Below are 19,055 nucleotides of genomic sequence, written 5' to 3'. Positions count from 1 at the left end.
ATGTTAAATTTTCGTTTTTATTGAACTAAAGTTTGATCAATTGATGTTATAGTTTCTAGAAAGGCCTTCTAGTAGCGTATTGATTTTGTTATGAACTATGACATGCTCATTTTGTAAGATTGTATAAGAATAGGGAATATTTTGATAATTTTCACAACTTATGAGATTTTTATATCTATAAAAAAAATATAACTTAAAATATTGAAATTATATGTCCAAACATGATTTCAAGGTGAAATTATAGTAGGTATTTTGTATAGAATTAGAAAAGAAAAAAGAGTCGGAGCAAAAAAAAAAAAAAAAAAGAGAGAGAAAGGAACTGTACAGTAAAAGAAGAAAAGCACAATTTTCAGCCAGGTGCCAACACCTCAACAATCAGATTCTCGTCCTACAAAACCCCTTTTTTTGGCTGCTCAAATTACATAATTTAATGTTTTTTCTCTTCAAATAGAGGTTATTCTTATTCATAGCTGCGTTCTACCCAAATTGGGTTAGTCTTTAATAACACATATACTACTTCATATTTTGTTGACTTGTGATGGGTTTTTGATCATGCATCCATTAGTATAGACTGATATGTCCTGTTTGTGTTGACATTGACATGCATATCTGGTTTCAGTTTGAAATTATTAACCCACATTGTATTGATCTTTCATTTTCTTGGTTGAATTACAGTGACAATGAACTTAGGTACTGAAGGATGGAGGAGCAACTATTCTAACCCAATGGCTAAAAGGTTACAACCTTATAGCCCTAGAGGTACATTCCCCTCATTTTTTTTAAAATTATTTTAAATGATGCTTTGAACTGTTTTTCCTTGAGCCGAGGGTCTATCAGAAACAACCTCTCTATCTTCGAGGTAGGGTAAGGCCTGCGTACACTTTACTCTCCCCAGACCCCACTTGGTGGAATTACACTGGGTATGTTGTTGTTTTTTCTTTAAAATCTGGACACATATACGATCAACACACACATGTTTAGGTCTTTTCTATGTACTCATTGAGTGGCATTAAACATGAGCTAGTTTGATTGCACCTTTGTTAATGGTAAATTAATCAATTAATCAACAATGTCTCAACCCCAAATTAGTTGGGGTCGGCCATATGAATCATCAATATATATTTTGCTTAATTTTGGGGTGTATTCAATAGATTATTCATCTTAATTTAGCCATTTTTACGCTGGCCGTTAACTCACCACAACCCTCTCCTTTATCTGGAGACCTAGTGGAAGATCTACAGGAAGCTTACATAGACAGATTAGGAGTAAATATTTTGACTTGATTTTTACATTGAGTTTGGGGGAGAAGTGTTTACGTAATACTCCTTCATTCCAATTTTATAACTCAGTTTGACATGACTAGTAGGAAAGGACTAGAAAACAAGAATTGTTCTAATAGGAGTATTTGTTATGGTTTTTGTGCTATGTTGCTCGGACTCTCCAAAAATGTTGCCGCACTTGTGTCGTGTCCTAAAAAAAAATGCACCACTTTTGAAGGATTTGACATTATTTTTAAGGATCCGACACACACCCAGTGGCATTCTTGAAGAGTTCGAGCAACATAGGTTTTTGTGCACCCAATATTGACTTGTGTTTTGGGAGCATAATCTAGGTTAAGGTATATTCTTCATTTGTTCAAATTGATTTTTTTAATTTGACTGTCCCTAGAGATTAAACAAGGAGTTGAAAATTTTAAATTATTTGTATTTGTTGAGTAAATGATAGAAGTAATTGTATAAGATCAAAGTGGATATTATCCAATGTTTTAAGTTCTCTTTACAAAGTGGATATTATTCTATAAGTGGTGGATGTTTACTTCGAAATGAAGGAGTAAGAACTAGTTACTGTGCATCCCACTTAACTTTTTTGAGTTATACCAAACATATTGAGATCATCCTTTAAAAGAAGTGGACTCTAGTTTGGCACAACCCTAAAAGGAATGAAGTACAATACAAAAAGGTAGAATAGTTATGGAAACATCTGTAGTGAGTAATGCAGTTGAATTCTGATTATTCATGCATATCATATATTCCTTTGTCATCTTGTCTTCAATTTTCATGCCTCGTGATTAAACTTTTATTGGTGGAACAGATTTATTTCCTAAGGGGACAAAAAAGATGAAATTTGATGAAAGTAGAAACCAGAGTAGCCCTACTGCTGCCACTGGTTGGCGGGAAGAGTGCGAACATGAAAAGGAAAAGGTGTATTCAAGAGTGTTCAACCGCTCTGATCCTTTTGCTATTCCTGACTTGCTTGAAGTGTTAGATTCTGGGAAGTTTGGAAGTGTCACCAGAGAGATTGAGGACCTTATTGCACGGCGAATGAAGTTAGTGAACTCTTGTTTTGCAAGTGATCATTCACTTCCAAACAAACTCTTGGAATTGGAAATGAACAGTGACAAAGGGTCTTTCAAGGGAAAGCAGCTTTCCTCCGATGTGATTGACTTGGACGACGGGCAGGAAACTAACAGCCTTGCTTCAGGGCCAGTGATTCCCTATGCATGTTTTGGACCTTCAGCTGGGCCGGTGGTTATTATTGATTCAGATGATGAAGACACTCAGAAAGATACTATTTCTCCATCTCAGGGGATTCACTCTCAGAAAAACCCTATTTCTCCATTCCAAGGGATGCCCTTAAACAATGCTGTTATTGACTTCCAAGTTAAGGATTTTATGGTAAGTACATTATAGAATGTTAAATCTTGCCTGTTGAGTTAAGCTCATGATTTAGTATAGATATGTGGAATAGGAAGTTTGAAAATACCTATATATGTGCCTAAAGATTTGAGTATTTAGACAATCTAGTGTGATGATTGAGAAAGAGACTCTCTCTAATGTATTGACAGACCAATCTATCATCGTACACCTTGCATTTGATTCAAAAGGAATTCAGAATATGTCTGGAAAATCGTGAGGCGTGTTTAATATAGGATTGTTGGGAACTTTGTCAAGTGTCTGAGACAGCATGTTAAAGTTAAGTTGTCTTGAATTGTGTATCGATGTTTGCTATCCCAATAAATTCAGTTGCTATTTACATTGGATATTGAGTTCTCGTCCTACATTATGGAGGTGGTGTGAGGGTAAAGGTGCTGATACTGGGTGTGAAAGGGCATTCGCTAACTACTGCTATACAAGTCTGATGAACACCAGATCATTATGATTCCTTGGTGATGAATACTGAGATTTTGTCCCAGTTCTCTGTGATCTTGAGCTCAGGAAATGATTTCTTTAAGACTGTTACTCTTTGATCTGTACACCTAGTAACAGACTTTTTCTTTTATGAAGGGTAAAAATTTATTCAGTAAAAAGTACCAACGAGTTACTGGACTTGAACAAAAGATATTGGTGCAAATGGCATGCTCCTTCTAAGCCTTCAAGGGGTCCATAAGTTCAACTGTTCAAGGATATCACGTATATCAGTTCATCCTTCCTACTACTCTAGCAATAAAAATTCAGAATACATTTTAAGTTAATATGAGAAATACAATCACAATCTTTAACCCTTCAAAAATCCTCCTATTCCTTTCTACCCAAATAACCCACAATACACACAATGGAATATTATTCGGCACTCGTCTAAATCTCTTCTTACTTTTCTGTCCGTTCCAGCTACAAAGCAGTTGCTCCACATTCCTAGGCATCACCCACTGGATTCCATAAAGATTAAAGAACATATTCCCTATTTGCCAAGGCCAAATTGCAGTGAATGAAGAGATGACTAACTGATTCAACGGTCTCTTCACACATAGCACATCTGTTGCACAAGTTAAACCCTTTTCTTTAGATTATATTGTGTTATACTTATACAAGATCGGAAACAGCCTCTCTACCTTCCAAGGTAGAGGTAAGGTCTGTGTACACTTTACCCTCTCCAGACCCCACATTGTGGGATTTCACTGGGTATGTTGTTGTTGTTGTGTTATACAAGAGTCTAAGCTGCAACCACCCAAAACAAGTAACTTTTGGTGGAGCTAGTGTTTTTCAAATTAGATTCCAAGGCCAATTGCTGCGTCTAGGCTCATATTGTTTCAATAGTAACAAGATCGGACTGAAAGTTTTCCATTTTTTCTCCTATTCATAGGATGACTTTTCAGCACAACTTTAGGGTGCGATGTATTTATTTTTTCTATTCCCACAACCCAAGTGATCCTTAGTCCTTTTCTTACCCCCGCACCCAATACATTCATTATTTCTGAGATAGCAAAAAGGATTATCACCACAAAGCAATTGATCGTTAATCCTCCCACTTTTGGTCCCCCCCGCTCCTAGAACCACAGAATATGTGGAGAATCTGCTTTAACTTGAGATCCTTCGGCCTTTTAGAAGGGATTCTAGGACACTTTGACACGTTCAGTTCAATAATGTTCTTTTCTCCTCTAAGCCCACTTCTCCTTCCCCTCAATAATGATATTACAGATTCTTGAAGGCCAGTCCAAAAAAAATTTGCAACCACCTTGTTTTATATATTGTTGTTTATGATTGATCCAAGTTCTCTTGGGTCATTTTTATTCAGTCAGATTTCTTATGCTAATCTTTTTGAACAATCCAGGGCAGGGATTATGCTGAAAGACAGACTTCGATAGAAGCTGTAAGCCTTGCTGGGGTAGCTGAAATAGAGAAAGATAAAGGTGTTTATGTCGGTGTACAAGATGATGATGATGAGATTGATGATGGTGCCCAGCAGCCTGATGAAGGTTTGACAGACATATGGAATGAGATGTCATTTGCTCTCGAATTCTCAAAGGTACATTTGTTTGATATTGTATTCAGCTCCACAATCAAACCTTCGGTAATGTGACCCTACAGCCATGAAAACTCTCTTTGTTGCTAGATTCTTGCCACTATATTTGTGAGATTAAAGTGGGTTCTGGATAGTGTCTAGCAATTTGGGACAGAATTGATACTTCTCTGTGCAGATAGTTCTAGTTTATCAGCAGCTTTTGGGTGTTTCCATTGTTTATGTATGTATTGTTGTTTTTCCTAGCTAAACTTTTAAGCCTGAGCATTGAATTTTTATAGACACATCACTTTACCAGAAAAGCTTTTGTAGTTATTTCAACCTTCAAAGGTGTGTACTGTATGCCTATATGGCCCCCCATTGTGTGTACTGTATGCCTATATGGCCCCCCATTGTGGTAAACGTGCATTTGGGAATTTTCATTTTTTTTTTTCCTTTGAGGGGTGACAGAGATTAAGAAATGTTTAGGTGTTAAAAGTCAAAGAGAACGAAACTTCTGATACTCACTATGATGATGTGATTTATGAAATGCGTGCTGGAAATACGAATTATTGTGTAAGTAGGGAATGATGGATAAGAAGAAACCGTCTAGAAGTATTCATAATAAACGAGAAATGTTGTCTGGATGACAATGACTGGGATAATGGTCTGCTTAATTTTTTGCAACTAATCACTAGGTTGTGGGATTTTACAAGAGAAGGTCATTTAGTGGAGCGGGATTGACTTTGCTCAGAAAGATGTAGAGGCAGAATACTTGTTCAACTAAAACCTGCATATTTGTAGGTCCAACGGAAATTAGTTCCTTATTTATAAGAAATTTCTCTTGAGCCGAGGGTCTTTCGGAAACAGCCTCCCTATCTTCCGAGATAGGGGTAAGGTCTGCGTACACTTTACCTCCCCAGACCCCACATTGTGGGATTTTACTGGGTATGTTGTTGTATTCACTTATATGAAATTATTGATATTTATGATATGTAGTTGTTGAATCACGAAGATATCATTTGTAATGAGTTTTATATTATGCAGTAAGTCGGGCAAATTAATGATTGCCGAACCACTGACTACATAGGTTAGTTGGACTATAATCGTATAAGGAAATTGGTAAAGTGCATAAGGAAAACCTTAAAAGCTGGCTATTTTGTAAATTTTCCTCAATTTGCTCCATTTTTTTTTTTAAATCAATTTTTTTGTTTTGTTGGAGCAAACTTGAAGGCTGATACTGAACTTCTTATAGAGTAAAAAGATGCCTGCCCGCTATTATGTTTGGTTAGAGAATACCTGTCGAGAGAAGTTTGTGAAAACATGAATGGAAAGAAATGGTTGAATCAAGCATGTCAAAGACAAACATGAAGGATCAATATGGCCCAAATATGTAAAGAATTATTCTCTGAAATTTTTTGAATTCATTTTTGTCAAATTGCTTCAATGACGCATCAATTTTGCCTGTTTGTATATCTAAATTGTTTCTTTCCTGGCCATCAGATATTCTATGTTATGTTAATATTTGAACTCTGTTGCTTGTAAAAATAGGATGTTGCTGCTGAACCTTCATCAGATGAGCATACAGTTGAAGAGGAGGACGAGTGCGATCATTCCTTCATCTTGAAAGATGATATTGGTTATGTGTGTCGTATATGTGGAGTCATTAAGAGAAGCATTGAAACCATCATAGAATTTCAGTATTCGAAGGTTCGGCTGTCAATTCCTGATCATGTTTTGCTTTGGATCTTGTTCTTTACATCTTTTAGAAGCTTGGAAAAAAATTAGTACATTGATCATGATTATTCTGTTAACTGTTTTTCTTTTGTAGCTAAACCATCTGAACTGCTGTTGACCTTGATATTGAGTTGTGTAACACCTATCATGTGGTGTCACCTTAGTTTATTGCCGTCTTAGATGAATGTTTTTGACTTAGGAATAAATGTTGGGCTAGAACTGAAAGTATTACTGTGTCCAAAGAGTGCACATTTTGTTTGGTATTCTCATTCACTTGAAAATGGAACTTCTAATACTTTTAGACACTACATCAGTAGGAAATGAATGATGATTTGTTACTAAAAATAGAAATTGTATGGCTTCTTTCACAACTGATATGGGTTTTGAACAAGAATTTTCTGGGAGGTGGTTAAGTTATCAAACGCTTTGGTTAGCTCAATGCTGTGACCCCGTCTTAACAAGTCTTGAGGTAACATTTTGGGCAGGTTTAATACAAATCATTGACTTAATTAGATGTCTTTTATTTTAAGTATCTGGAATTATTTTCAAGGACATAGTTTGCATTTTTAATAGGCTGCCAGGAGTACAAGAACATGTCACTATGAAGGTCGGTCAGTAAAGGATATAGGGCCTGGTGAACTCTTTCCTGATGGCATCATTACATCTGATGACATTGATATGACTGGAATTTGTGTTCATCCAAGACACAGGAAACAGATGAAATCTCACCAAGTTGACGGATTTAATTTTCTTGTTAGCAACTTGTTGAGAGATAAAGGAGGCTGTATCATGGCTCATGCCCCTGGATCTGGCAAGACTTTCATGATAATCAGCTTCCTACAAAGCTTCATGGCTAATAATGATAGAGCTAGGCCTTTGGTGGTGTTACCTAAAGGAATCTTGGCTACCTGGAAGAAAGAGTTCTTGAGGTGGCAGGTGGATGAAATTCCCCTCTATGACTTCTACTCAGTAAAAGCAGATAATAGATCTCAACAATTGGAAGTTCTGAAGCAATGGTCACAGGAAAGAAGTGTTCTGTTTCTAGGCTATAAGCAGTTCTCAACAATTGTGTGCGACGATGTTGGTAGTACGACTGCAGCTGCTTGTCAGGAGATTCTGCTGAAGTGCCCGTCAATTCTCATTCTTGATGAAGGGCACACTCCGCGGAACCAAGACACTGATGTTTTGACTTCACTTGAGAAGGTTCAGACACGACTGAAGGTGGTGCTTTCTGGCACATTATACCAAAATCATGTTCAAGAGGTCTTTAACATTCTGAACCTGGTGCGTCCAAAATTTCTCAAGATGGAAACATCCAAAAACATTAAAAGGACAATCCTAAGCAAAGTGGCCAGCTCAGGTAGAAGGAACCTCCTGAAGAGAAGTAGTGACAATGATTTTTATGACCTGGTGGAGCATACACTATTAAAGGATGACAATTTCTCAAGGAAGAGCACTGTCATACATGGTCTGCGGGCAATGACCGAAAAAGTGCTTCATTACTACAAGGGAGATTTCCTCGAAGAACTTCCAGGATTGGTGGATTACACTGTCCTTCTAAAGCTCCATCCTAAGCAGAAATGTGAAGTTGCAGAGCTGAAGAAACTGGGAAGAAAGTTCAAAATAAGTGCTGAAGGAAGTGCATTGTATGTGCACCCACAATTGAAGAGCCTCTCAAGAAACTGTTCTGTTAAAGATAGAGTTGATGAGGAAAAGATTGATATGCTATTAGAGAATTTGGAGTTGAGGGAAGGAGTAAAGGCCAAATTTTACCTGAATCTGCTGCAGTTGTGTGAATCAAAAGGTGAGAAAATGCTAGTGTTTAGCCAGTACCTTTTGCCTTTGAAATTCTTGGAGAGGTTGACTGTTAGGACTAAAGGTTACAGTCTGGGAAAGGAAATGTTTATGATCACCGGTGATTCAGACTCGGACAGCAGGGAGTCTTCAATGGAGAGATTTAACACTTCAGCGGATGCTCGTGTTTTCTTTGGTTCAATTAAGGCATGTGGTGAAGGAATATCACTTGTCGGTGCATCACGGATTATCATATTGGATGTGCATCTCAACCCATCAGTAACCCGTCAAGCAATAGGACGTGCATTCCGACCAGGCCAGGAGAAGAAAGTATTCACTTACAGATTGGTGGCCTCAGAATCACCTGAGGAGGAAGATCATGCAACTTGTTTTAAAAAGGAGTCTATTGCAAAGTTATGGTTCGAGTGGAGTGAAAATTATGCTCAGCCCGATTTTGAGATGGAGACTGTTGATATCAACAACTGTGAAGATTTGTTCATGGAATCATCACGTCTTAATGAAGATGTGGTGGCTCTGTACAAAAGGTCAGTGAGAACTACTTCCTTCTAGTGAATAATTTCTATGGTATTTTGACTAGTGTTTCTGATTTCTTTCTTCATTTTCAGGTAGATAGTAATTGAGAAGTATCAACAGCTCATCAAGTGCAGATGTGGTCGTCTAATAAATGGTGGATTTTGCAAATGAAGGCTTTAGAAATCTGACAGGAAATGCTGTGTTATTTGCAGACTGCTTGTTAAATATCTGACAATTAGTTTTATCCAGAATATGTCAAAGTTCAAACTGATTGTAAATATTTTTCCATTTCCAAGACTTCTTTTGTGCAACTCCGTTCAATGTGAATCCTCTTTAGGGTCATTCTGTAAAAGATGTTAGAGATAAATCTGAAAGGAAATTAGTAGACCTACACTTCCACCGGGGTTTCTTTGCTATCGCTCCCCCGGTATTATTGTTGTTATTTTGCGCCTCGAGGACTTGTTTTGAATTATGTGGTCGATTAAGCTTGGTTAGCAGAATAAGTCTGGAACATAGAGATCTATCACTATGAAATCTTACCCCTAATCCTACTGCTGAACAGTTACTGCTGAACAGTGAAAATAAAAGGCTTGGTATGAAGCTGGCGTTCAAACTTCTGCTAAGGGATAAAAAGAAGAGATTACATGGGACTAGGCGGAGGCTAAGAGATTAGAAAATGTATGCAACAAATTCCAACTGAACAACACCAATTACGCTTCAATCTCAAGCAGTTGGGATTGGCTATAGAACAAATTCCAACATACCTTTACAGACTTTACAGATTTAATAAGTTGGGAAACTTCCCATCCAATATTTTGCTATATTACAACAGTGATTTAATGAGACTGTTACTGTAAGCTTCAAACTAACCACCCAATGGAAGATGAATGCTTGTTGGATGTTGTCAAAACTTGCAGTTTAATTCTACCTCACATCATGCTACAAAATCATGTAGCAGATGGTAGGAGCCAAAATGGATGCTGCCTGTTCCCGGAATCCAAACAGTTGAATTCTGCTGTTTCAGGGACCATAGTAGTAGGTGTTGTACTATATATATCATCTGCCCTTAATGGTACATAACGAACGTGACTCTCGATGGACATCGGTAGGTTGCTTCCTTCACCTTGCTGCAACCCCAATGTAAGTGAAACTCCATTGGGAAGTACATTTGCACTTCCAAAACTACCAAATTCCGAGAACCTGTTTCTGCTTTGAACAAATGCGTCCTGGACAAGGGTGCAATTATCTATAGCAGGCGGGGGTTCGTCTCTTTGATTTTCCATTCCAGATTGACTTTGAGTTTCTGCATTATTTGCTCCCTCCATTTCTACATCAGCTACATGGTTAGATTTTGACCCCAAGATTTGGCCACTACTATTGTAATGCTCAAATTCTGAGGTTGCATTGTGGTGCAATTCTTCTCTTCCTTCAACTTTTGAGTCTTTTGTTGCAACTCTGCGAGCAACCTCTGATGAAGAATTTGAGTCTATTTCAGCATCGCCAGCTTCTTCTTTGTACATTTCCTCAACCATGGGTTTCCAAAGGCGCACCCGTGCATTTATGAACCAATTTGAGACCTGAGGCACGACACCAGTTCGACAACGAATATTGAGCCAGAATCAGACGTCCATTAACACAATTAAAGCAAATGCATACTATTTTTGAACCAAATGAACATTTTTTTTAGAAACTACAGACACTGTTCAGCGCATGAAAGTTTTCCTGACCAAATTCAAGAACATTGAGTTACTGCACTGATGCAGGAAGGAGCCCTCTGCCACGGGGACTCACATGGTTCAGTTGACCTAAAATTTAAGAACTCCTTTTAAGTAAACATCTACTAAGTTCAAACTTAAAACCAACCATTCTTGATAAACGACCGTCCTTAGTCCAATAAACATAACATTTACACAAACTCAGCATTATACTGTGGCTCATGGTAAGAAAAAGTGAAGTTTCAACATGTGTACTTGCTTCTTTCACCTGGATGATCTCTAGAGAATAAACACTTTTCATGAACAAAATATATGGCTCCAGTTTCCTGAACATCCTTAAAGTTAACCCCATGTATGCGATAATACATGTACCTAAGTTCTGTAGGTCCCAAATAGTATAAATGTATTCACTAAAGTAAGACTAACGGAAAATGTTCCAGATGCAAAAATACACGTGCTGAAGGAAAAATGCCATCTGAAGATCAATAATAAGCCTAGAGGCACTGTCTTAGAGAGTCTGCACAGATCGATTTTGCTCATTGTTATAGGTTTAGAATAATACTTTTGAAGAAACAAAAGCAGCCATTTTTTGGCTTCAACAAAGACTAATATATCTTAGCATATACAGTTAGAAAGATCTTATACCTGACTTCTCGTTAAACCAGTTTGCCTTGCTAGCATAATTTTGTCAGAATCTTTCGGGTAGCTGGAAAAGAGAAACAATTACAAATTAGATAACCAAAGTTCTCTTTCGGGGATAAATTGGATGACTGAAGTCTCCTAATAAAAGTTTAACAGCGCCTACGAAATGCTGTATGAATTAATCAACTTACGGATGAAGAAAGTGCTCAAAAAGCCAAGCACGCAAAATTGAAACAGAGTTTTCAGGCAAACCCCTTTGAGGCCTCCAGGCATGTTGTTGCATCATACCAAGTTGCTGCAGGGCTCTCTGCTGTCTAATATGCTGATCCACAAAACGCAGGCGTGATATTCCAACCGCTTTGCTGTTTTCTGAACCATCTTGCTCTCCAAGACTTCTTCGTGATGCTCGAATCTGATCACAGATTGCATCGCGCAAGCAACGGAAGTGACGGGAAATTGTCTGGAGAGCAAGAGCTGTGTATGGCTTAGCTGCTCCATCTCCAGCTACCACATCAAATGATGAGACCACTATTTGCATCTGATGATAATATTGTCGGTACCGTCTATCAATCTGTGACAATACACCATAATTCAATTTCCACTATATTCAAATCACAGGTGGCTGAAGAGACAAACTGGTTAAGTTCCCGAATTCATAGTCTTCAAGGCACTATTCTCAGATAGAAGAGGTACCATTTATCGTAGCAGCTAAGCAAGAGTGATAACAAGCAGAATCATTTTGTGCAAATATATGCAATCGAAACTTTCTTACTTTCTTGACATATTCGCTCCTAATTACAAATCTAGACTCGTACGAGAAAAAAGTGAAGGAAGAATCTACATTCAGGAATAATACTTGCTACAAAGGTATAAACTACATCCTTGTTGTGAACTCATATGAACATCAGTATCATTCATAAAGTTAATTACTACTCCCTCTGTCCCATTTTAACTGTCGTTTTAGCTAAAAAAATATGTCCCAAAATAATGTCACTTTAGGAATTCAAGACTAAAGTTGACAATTGTTTCCAACTATACGCTAAACAATAAGAAGTATGCACAATATTTAAGAGGAAAAACTCAGTCTTACTTCGTATGTATTGTTTTCTTAATGGGCTGAAAAGAGCTAAGGCAACAATTAAAATGGGACGGAGGGAGTAGAAACTCTATCAATATTGGATGAGTCAAAAAGAAGGATGTCAATGTACTCGAAATGCCCTTCATTAACTGAACACAACTAATCATTATCCTACACTAGGAACTGACTTTTTACCAAAGATAGATACATACAACACCATGGTATCACTCATGTTTCCATCACGTGCTCAAGAAACTGAACATTTTTCAGGCCTTTCCACAAATTTATGCCACTGATATTAGCTACCAAGCTACACATATAATGGCATTCTAGCAAGAGAATGAAAAAGAGGGAGGCAAAAAGAGGACAAGAAATGACTACAGCTGCTTTTGAATTAACAGTTCATTAGTTCAAATTTCTTCAACCATCATTGTCAACATGGACAGGTGAATCTGAGGACCAAGATTATATCTTGTATTACTGCAGTTAACAACAACAACAACAACATACCCAGCATAATCCCACCAGGTGGGGTTTGGGGAAGGTAGAGTGTACACAGACCTTACCCTTACCTTGTAAAGGTAGAGAAGCCATTCACTCGAAACATAGTAATGATACTATTATAACAGTTTACTCTCTATTATTACCAAATTCATGGAAAATATATTTACGAAGAGCTTTCTAAATGCTGTCTGGAAGTCGAAGTTCCATCAGATAAGAAGCTTTATCCATCATAATTTCTTCGGTCACATAGTAATATATCAAAAGAAGCACTTATAATTCAGTTAAAGGTCCTCTTGGACAAGTTATTCAATGGAAAGTTAAATGCCCTGCTGCCTACTTTGACTCCTTTTACGCAATTATCAATTAAAAAAAAAAAAAGAAATTGGGGTGTAGAGGATTAAAACCCTAGACTAATCAGCAAATACATGCCACAAGAACACTTGAAAACCCCCAAAATTGATACACAAAATACTAATTTCCATGAGTCATACCTCATCCAGCATTGATAAAAGCTTGGTCAGTTTGTTCTGCACTTCTTGCTTCTCGGTAATTGAAAGTTCACTTTGGTTGTTTTTCGACTCATGAGAAGGATCTGATGATTTATTTTTTGAGTCCTCATCAGAATCTCTGGAATCCTTTGTCAACTCTTTCTTAGAATTTTGCTCTTTGATAGCCTTTCTGACGCTAACAACCTCATCAAGCAAATATTGAGCTGCTTTCAAATACTTTGAGTTGGGAATGGTCCTTCCAATACTCGACGTACCATATGTAGAATTATACCCTTTCATAGCATCCGAGTTGTGAAAGTCCGGAGGCAAATAATCTGCATTTCTTTGTTGTTTTGATTGGGAACTATCATCATCTATGAATGACACAGTAAAACCACCACCTTGGTTAGGATTCTGAGATTGGACATGTGAAATTCCAATTGCGGATGGTATATTGGAGCCAAGACTGAGGGAAAAATCGTGAATTCCCATCCGCGATCCTCCAAGATTCGATAATATTTCCTGTTGTGATGTTGGTGGGATATCGATGCAGCCGTTTTGTTGGTGGGAAGTACCGGTCAACATATCTGAATATGCCCCGGAAGAGGAATAGTTCATGAACACCATCATGTTTTCTGGAGCATTTGAAGCTTCTGAATAAGAAGCAGGCAAAGATTGCCTAAAATATTGAAATGTTTCAGCATCTCTTTGATTGTTTGGACTAGGAATATAAGTTGCCATCCTTGGTAATTTCTCGATAACTTTTTTACTTGAAGATGAATAATTATTGAGTTACAACTATCCAATTACAGTCTCCTGCAGAAAGTTAAGATATCATTGACACGAAAATGACAAGCACTGTGGCACTAAACTATGCAGAAACATGAAATTAATTAGTTAACATATCGGTTGAACTCTTATCGAAGTTTTAGTGCAATTCACAAATTTCAAACTCTAGGAGGATGATACCTAAACATGATCAAAGACGCGACGAATATCAAACTTCAAAAGCTGTTGCAACTGCTGCACATGTTTAATCTATATATGTTTCACTTTTACATGGTCTCTTCAAGAAAATTAAAGTGATTTCAGTTTTCGACTCAACCTAAACTCAAAATCAACTCAAACATTAATAATGACCAATAACTTATTGAAGCAACCATCTTTCCCAGTGCTTATACCTTCCAAAACAAAAAATGCATACCAAAAAGTTGAGAATCCATTAAAAGAAACAATACCCTGTAACAGATAATTTGTTCTGAACCCATTCAATATTAAAACTCAGCAGCAACCACTTCCCAATAATAGTCACATGAAAGTAGCAAACTGGGAATTACTGTTTAAAATTATGCATCTCTTTTCTTCTTTACTGCCTGCTGACAAGAATCCATTTGTTTTAGAGAAGATAGGAACAAAGTCAAAGTAAAGAAATTTATTTAGTATAATAATCTTTTACCTGAAAACCTGCAAAATTTGTGTCTTCTCTGGGGAACAGCAAAGCTTGGATCGACCAAAAAATGATTTCTAGAAAGCAAAAACTCTGATCCCTATACTCAAATATCAACTCTTTTTCTAGTTCTCAGGCATAACAAAGTCAATATGACCAAGAAATAAGAAAATCCAAAGACCCAAGAAATTAAAAAAATATTTAACGCTCCTAACTAGTAGTACAAGAAATCATCACTCTTGTAGTACTTTTCTAAAGTACTTACTTATCATATACTCTCTATCCATCATTTTATCTATTCACACGTGAGAGTTGCACACAACCATACAAAATATCACACGTGTACACATCTCTTTCCACTTTGTTTCTCTCTCTATATCTACATGAAAGCTCAACAAATGTCCTTTTTTTTTTTCCTTTTTAGAACTGAAAAGGAACTTTACCATGAAAAATCATAAGCTTTCACTTTCAATCTCTATCTTTTTCCTTAATAGGATTTTTATCCTTCAACTTCTTTGTTGTTGCAGTTGTTGTTGTTGTTACTTGATAATTCTTAGTATCTTGAATTATTTAGTTTATTTTTTAATGTTTGGTCAAGGAGTGCAATCTCTAACTACCAGTTGGTACATAGACCTAAAACTAAACCTGCCTTAGCTTCTTTGTTTTATCTTATTTTTTATAAGTTTCTGTTTTCTTACTCCTCAACTTCTGTTATGTTCCTCTCATCTTAAGCATGTATGGAAGGTTTGTTTTGTTGCAATATCCACCATACATGACTTCCCACAAATCTTTTTTTTTTTTTTTTTGTAACTATATTCCAACCACTGGATCGGCTTCCAGATTCATGACGCGTAGGATTATTAAAAGATACCTATCAAGACTTTTTCTATTCACAAACTCTAACTTGGATCACTAATTAATGGCGGAATGATCTCATCCATCTTATCTAAGCATTAATGTTGTGTATTTTGTTTAAAAAAATTCAACAAATTAAGGTCTATATGTGAAAAATATGTTTTTCTAGTGAGGTCATTTAAATTTTATTTCTAGTGAGGTCATTTAAATTTTAACTTTTGATACATATGATGCTACTTTTGCAATTAATATTTCAATTGTTATTTTAATATTTTTCTTTTACAAGTTAAAAGAAATTATTTCAGCATAAGTTTTAAAATACCTGTACTAAACCTTAAAGTTTTTTTCTATGAAGATGAATATTTTAATTTTAGTTTTGGGATAAGGCATCATTACCCCCCTCACCTGGTAGCGTTTTTGCTACGACACACCTTACCTAATGTTTGGTCCTATCACCCCCTTAAACTATTTAAAATCGTAATATTTTACCTCCTAAACGCTGACGCATCTACGTATGGGAGGAGTGACATACCTCTCCTTACGCTATGTGCATTTATTTTTATTTTTTTAATATTCGAATTTTACGTGTCAATTTTTAAGAATAAAAAAATAAAAAATTGATTTTTCTTTAAAAAATTTATTTTTAAAACCCGTTTTTAAAAATAAAAAAAAAAAGTGAATTAAAAAACTGATTTTTCTTTTAAAAAATTTATTTTTAAAACCTGTTTTAAAAACAAAAAAAAAAAAACTGAAAACGAGAATTTAAAAAATGATTTTTCTTTTAAAAAATTTATTTTTAAAACCCGTTTTTTTAAAAAAAAAAAAAAAAACTGAAAACGCGAATTAAAAAACTGATTTTTCTTTTAAAAAATTTATTTTTAAACCCGTTTTAAAAAAAAAAAAAAAACTGAAAAGTCGAATTAAAAAACTCATTTTTCTTTTAAAAAATTCATTTTTAAAACCCGTTTAAAAAAAAAAAAACGAAAATGCGAATTAAAAAACGATTTTTCTTTAAAATATGGAAAAATGGATTTGTTAATAATATGGAAAGCTTGATTATTTTTTTAAAATGTCTTAAAAGATCTTGATTTTCATGATTTCATTTTCTTAGGACACTTTTATTTTTCAAAAAAAATCCGGAAAAAGTGTTTTTCTTGTCAAAATTTGAAAAAAAAAGCTGATTTTTATAAAATTTTGCAAAAATTAATTATTTTTTTAAAATGTGAAAAACTATATTTATATTCATATTTTAAGAAAATACAAATTTTTAAGAAAAAATTAAGTTTTTCGATTTTTTATGTTTCTCACTCTCTCAAAGAGAGTGAAACACACTCTCCTTGCCACATCAGCATTTAGGGGGTAAAATATTACGGTTTTAAATAGTTTAGGGGGGTGATAGGACCAAACATTAGGTAAGGTGTGTCGTAGCAAAAACGCTACTAGGTGAGGGGGGTAATGATGCCTTATCCCTTTAGTTTTCATGTTTAACTTGTAGCATGCGTGGTTCAACCATGCATATGATGATAACCATCTAGCTTCCTTCTATTTAGATTATTATCTTTTTCCCGCATCAAAGTACATTAATTCTGTCTTTTATTTACAGGTATATTTACAATCAACGAGTCATTATAGTAATTTTACTATCACTTCTTTTAAAAAAAAAAAAGTAAGACAAACGAACCAAGAAATTCAACGTGTGTACTCAAATAGAGGATTAACTTCACCTGTATATAGTTCTATAGTTCAGCCTTATTTAAATCCTAACCAACGATAGAACTTTGGGTTAGACCAAGTAAATCAGGTTTTACAGTTCTCTGTATATTTCATGTTTCACTAATTCACGTACCCATAGAGTATATAAAGACTAGTAGATATAAATTACTCTATTCTGCATGTGTCGTTGACTCATTTCACATTTGATAAAAGAATAAGAAATTTGCTATATTCTCCTCGAATATTAAGTAGAGCGGTTTAACTAAACTTATTTAAATGGATAACTAATTACATGGACTCTTTAAAGCATCTTGCTAGTTGCTAGGCTATTTAGCCCTACCTTTTGATTCAAAAACTGTACTTCTGCTACGTACATGGAAAGTTCATGCAATAACGTGGGTTCGAGCTACTCTTGAAATTTGATGCAGTTTGAATAATTCTATATTCTGCGTGTTATAGCTCTAATTACGATAAGTAATATTGTATTCGGTAACCTGATAAAATGGTAACTTAATTTGTTATTACGTGTTAAATTACATTGATTATATAAAAGATCTTTGCATTGTCAGTACATATAACTTAAATCCATAGATTAATTCCCTCTCTAGCTACCACAATATGACGTGAAACACAAATGCATATTGCCAATAGAAGTACCATCTACGTATCTATTGAGATAAGGTTTAAAACAAGTAATTAATTAAATGAATTTAGTAAAGTTAGTTGAGTGTTGACACTGAACAACATTATATAAATTCACGCACCTTAAGGATATGCCTAAAGGCCGGCATTTTAGCTTATTGTAAATCCAGGAAAAAAACCATTAAATAAAACAACTATGACTTTTTCTTGTAGATTTGCGTTAAATTATTGATATGATTGTCGGATTTTCAACTAAAACGGGATTATATATGTAAAAAATTTAAAACGTGGCCACCTTAACGTGAATACTCCTAACTTAACCTAGTTGATTAAACACGTGGCCGCAGTCAATAGGAAAGAGCGGTTTTGATTACCTACTGGGGTAGTTTGTCTCATTTAATTAGAAGTAACTTAATTATAATTCAATTATCAAACGTCTTGGTGAGATATTGGGACCCCTTCATAGCGTTAAAATAAGATAATATATATAGGCGAATTCATGTTATATTAAAAGCAAGTACTGTGCAGGCAGCTCGATGATACTATTATATAGCTGTATAGTTGGAAAAAAATTAAAATATATATACATATGTATAAGTTTTAAATTTGAATTTATTGCACAAGAAAATAATTGGTCACGTCGATTTAAAATAGGATATTCATACCATACCTTATAATATAATTCAACTATAGATACGTCCTCTATATTGTAATTATCAAACACGTACACCTCCTATAATATTAAAATTCTACACAAAATAATATTAGTACTAATAATTATCCCAATTTAATCAACACTTAAAACCCGTAGGGTGATGTAACCAGTGACGTGGATAAACCTTACAACCCCAGTGTTAAGGGCCTTTGACATATACGGAGGGTCTAGGCAGATTTTCTTGGTTTTGTCTGCAAATTTTACTTGAAGTTTTTGTTGCAAATTGAAATTATGTTTGGATTATACTGAATCTTTTTTTTTCCTCTTTGAAAAAAAAGTTCTTTTATTTTACTTACATTTTTCATTTATATAAGAAAATTAACTTTCGATTGTAGATCTTGCTAAAAAGTTTTTTTTTTTTCTCATTGGAAACTGTTCATATTATCACTACTGTGAGCAAAATTAATACGTACCAAAAGAAAAATGAAAAGAGAAACGAAAAGACTGATGTTGTAACTTGTAAGATCCTTTAGGT

General features: G+C 35.2%; 2 protein-coding genes across 3 annotated transcripts; one reads left to right on the top strand and one right to left on the bottom strand.

Moving 5' to 3' along the window:
- The first annotated feature begins 277 nt into the window (after positions 1-277).
- Positions 278-9,170, top strand: LOC132065038 (protein CHROMATIN REMODELING 35). 2 transcript variants are annotated; one of them, XM_059458257.1, is made up of 7 exons: positions 278-490; positions 676-759; positions 2,092-2,675; positions 4,549-4,743; positions 6,268-6,426; positions 7,027-8,792; positions 8,874-9,170. In XM_059458257.1, the coding sequence occupies exons 2-7, from the start codon at positions 681-683 to the stop codon at positions 8,875-8,877; spliced, it is 2,787 nt and encodes a 928-aa protein (XP_059314240.1). In that variant the 5' UTR covers positions 278-490; positions 676-680; the 3' UTR covers positions 8,878-9,170. The 2 variants fall into 2 exon arrangements, with proteins under 2 accessions (XP_059314240.1, XP_059314241.1); XM_059458258.1 differs by having other exon boundaries at positions 316-357.
- A 321-nt stretch (positions 9,171-9,491) lies between these two features.
- On the bottom strand, positions 9,492-14,976 carry LOC132065039 (BEL1-like homeodomain protein 7). Its single transcript, XM_059458259.1, has 5 exons — positions 14,665-14,976; positions 13,212-14,024; positions 11,330-11,709; positions 11,142-11,202; positions 9,492-10,358 (listed from the first exon to the last, which is right to left on the bottom strand). Exons 2-5 carry the CDS (start codon positions 13,947-13,949, stop codon positions 9,729-9,731), a joined length of 1,809 nt encoding a protein of 602 aa, XP_059314242.1. The 5' UTR covers positions 13,950-14,024; positions 14,665-14,976; the 3' UTR covers positions 9,492-9,728.
- Between the last annotated feature and the right edge of the window lie 4,079 nt (positions 14,977-19,055).

This window comes from Lycium ferocissimum, chromosome 7 (genome assembly GCF_029784015.1).
Source record: "Lycium ferocissimum isolate CSIRO_LF1 chromosome 7, AGI_CSIRO_Lferr_CH_V1, whole genome shotgun sequence".
Lineage (NCBI taxonomy): Eukaryota > Viridiplantae > Streptophyta > Magnoliopsida > Solanales > Solanaceae > Lycium > Lycium ferocissimum.
Note: the sequence above shows the minus strand (reverse complement) of the source record. Positions and strands in the feature narration are given on the sequence as shown.

Coding starts and splice junctions, on each gene's coding strand:
- LOC132065038 (XM_059458257.1), top strand. CDS start 681: ATGAACTTAGGTACTGAAGGATGGAGGAGCAACTATTCTAACCCAATG. Junction 2,676..4,548: donor TCCAAGTTAAGGATTTTATG/GTAAGTACATTA, acceptor TGAACAATCCAG/GGCAGGGATTATGCTGAAAG. Junction 4,744..6,267: donor TTGCTCTCGAATTCTCAAAG/GTACATTTGTTT, acceptor TTGTAAAAATAG/GATGTTGCTGCTGAACCTTC.
- LOC132065039 (XM_059458259.1), bottom strand. CDS start 13,949: ATGGCAACTTATATTCCTAGTCCAAACAATCAAAGAGATGCTGAAACA. Junction 11,710..13,211: donor TTTTATCAATGCTGGATGAG/GTATGACTCATG, acceptor GTATTGTCACAG/ATTGATAGACGGTACCGACA. Junction 10,359..11,141: donor CTGGTTTAACGAGAAGTCAG/GTATAAGATCTT, acceptor GTCGTGCCTCAG/GTCTCAAATTGGTTCATAAA.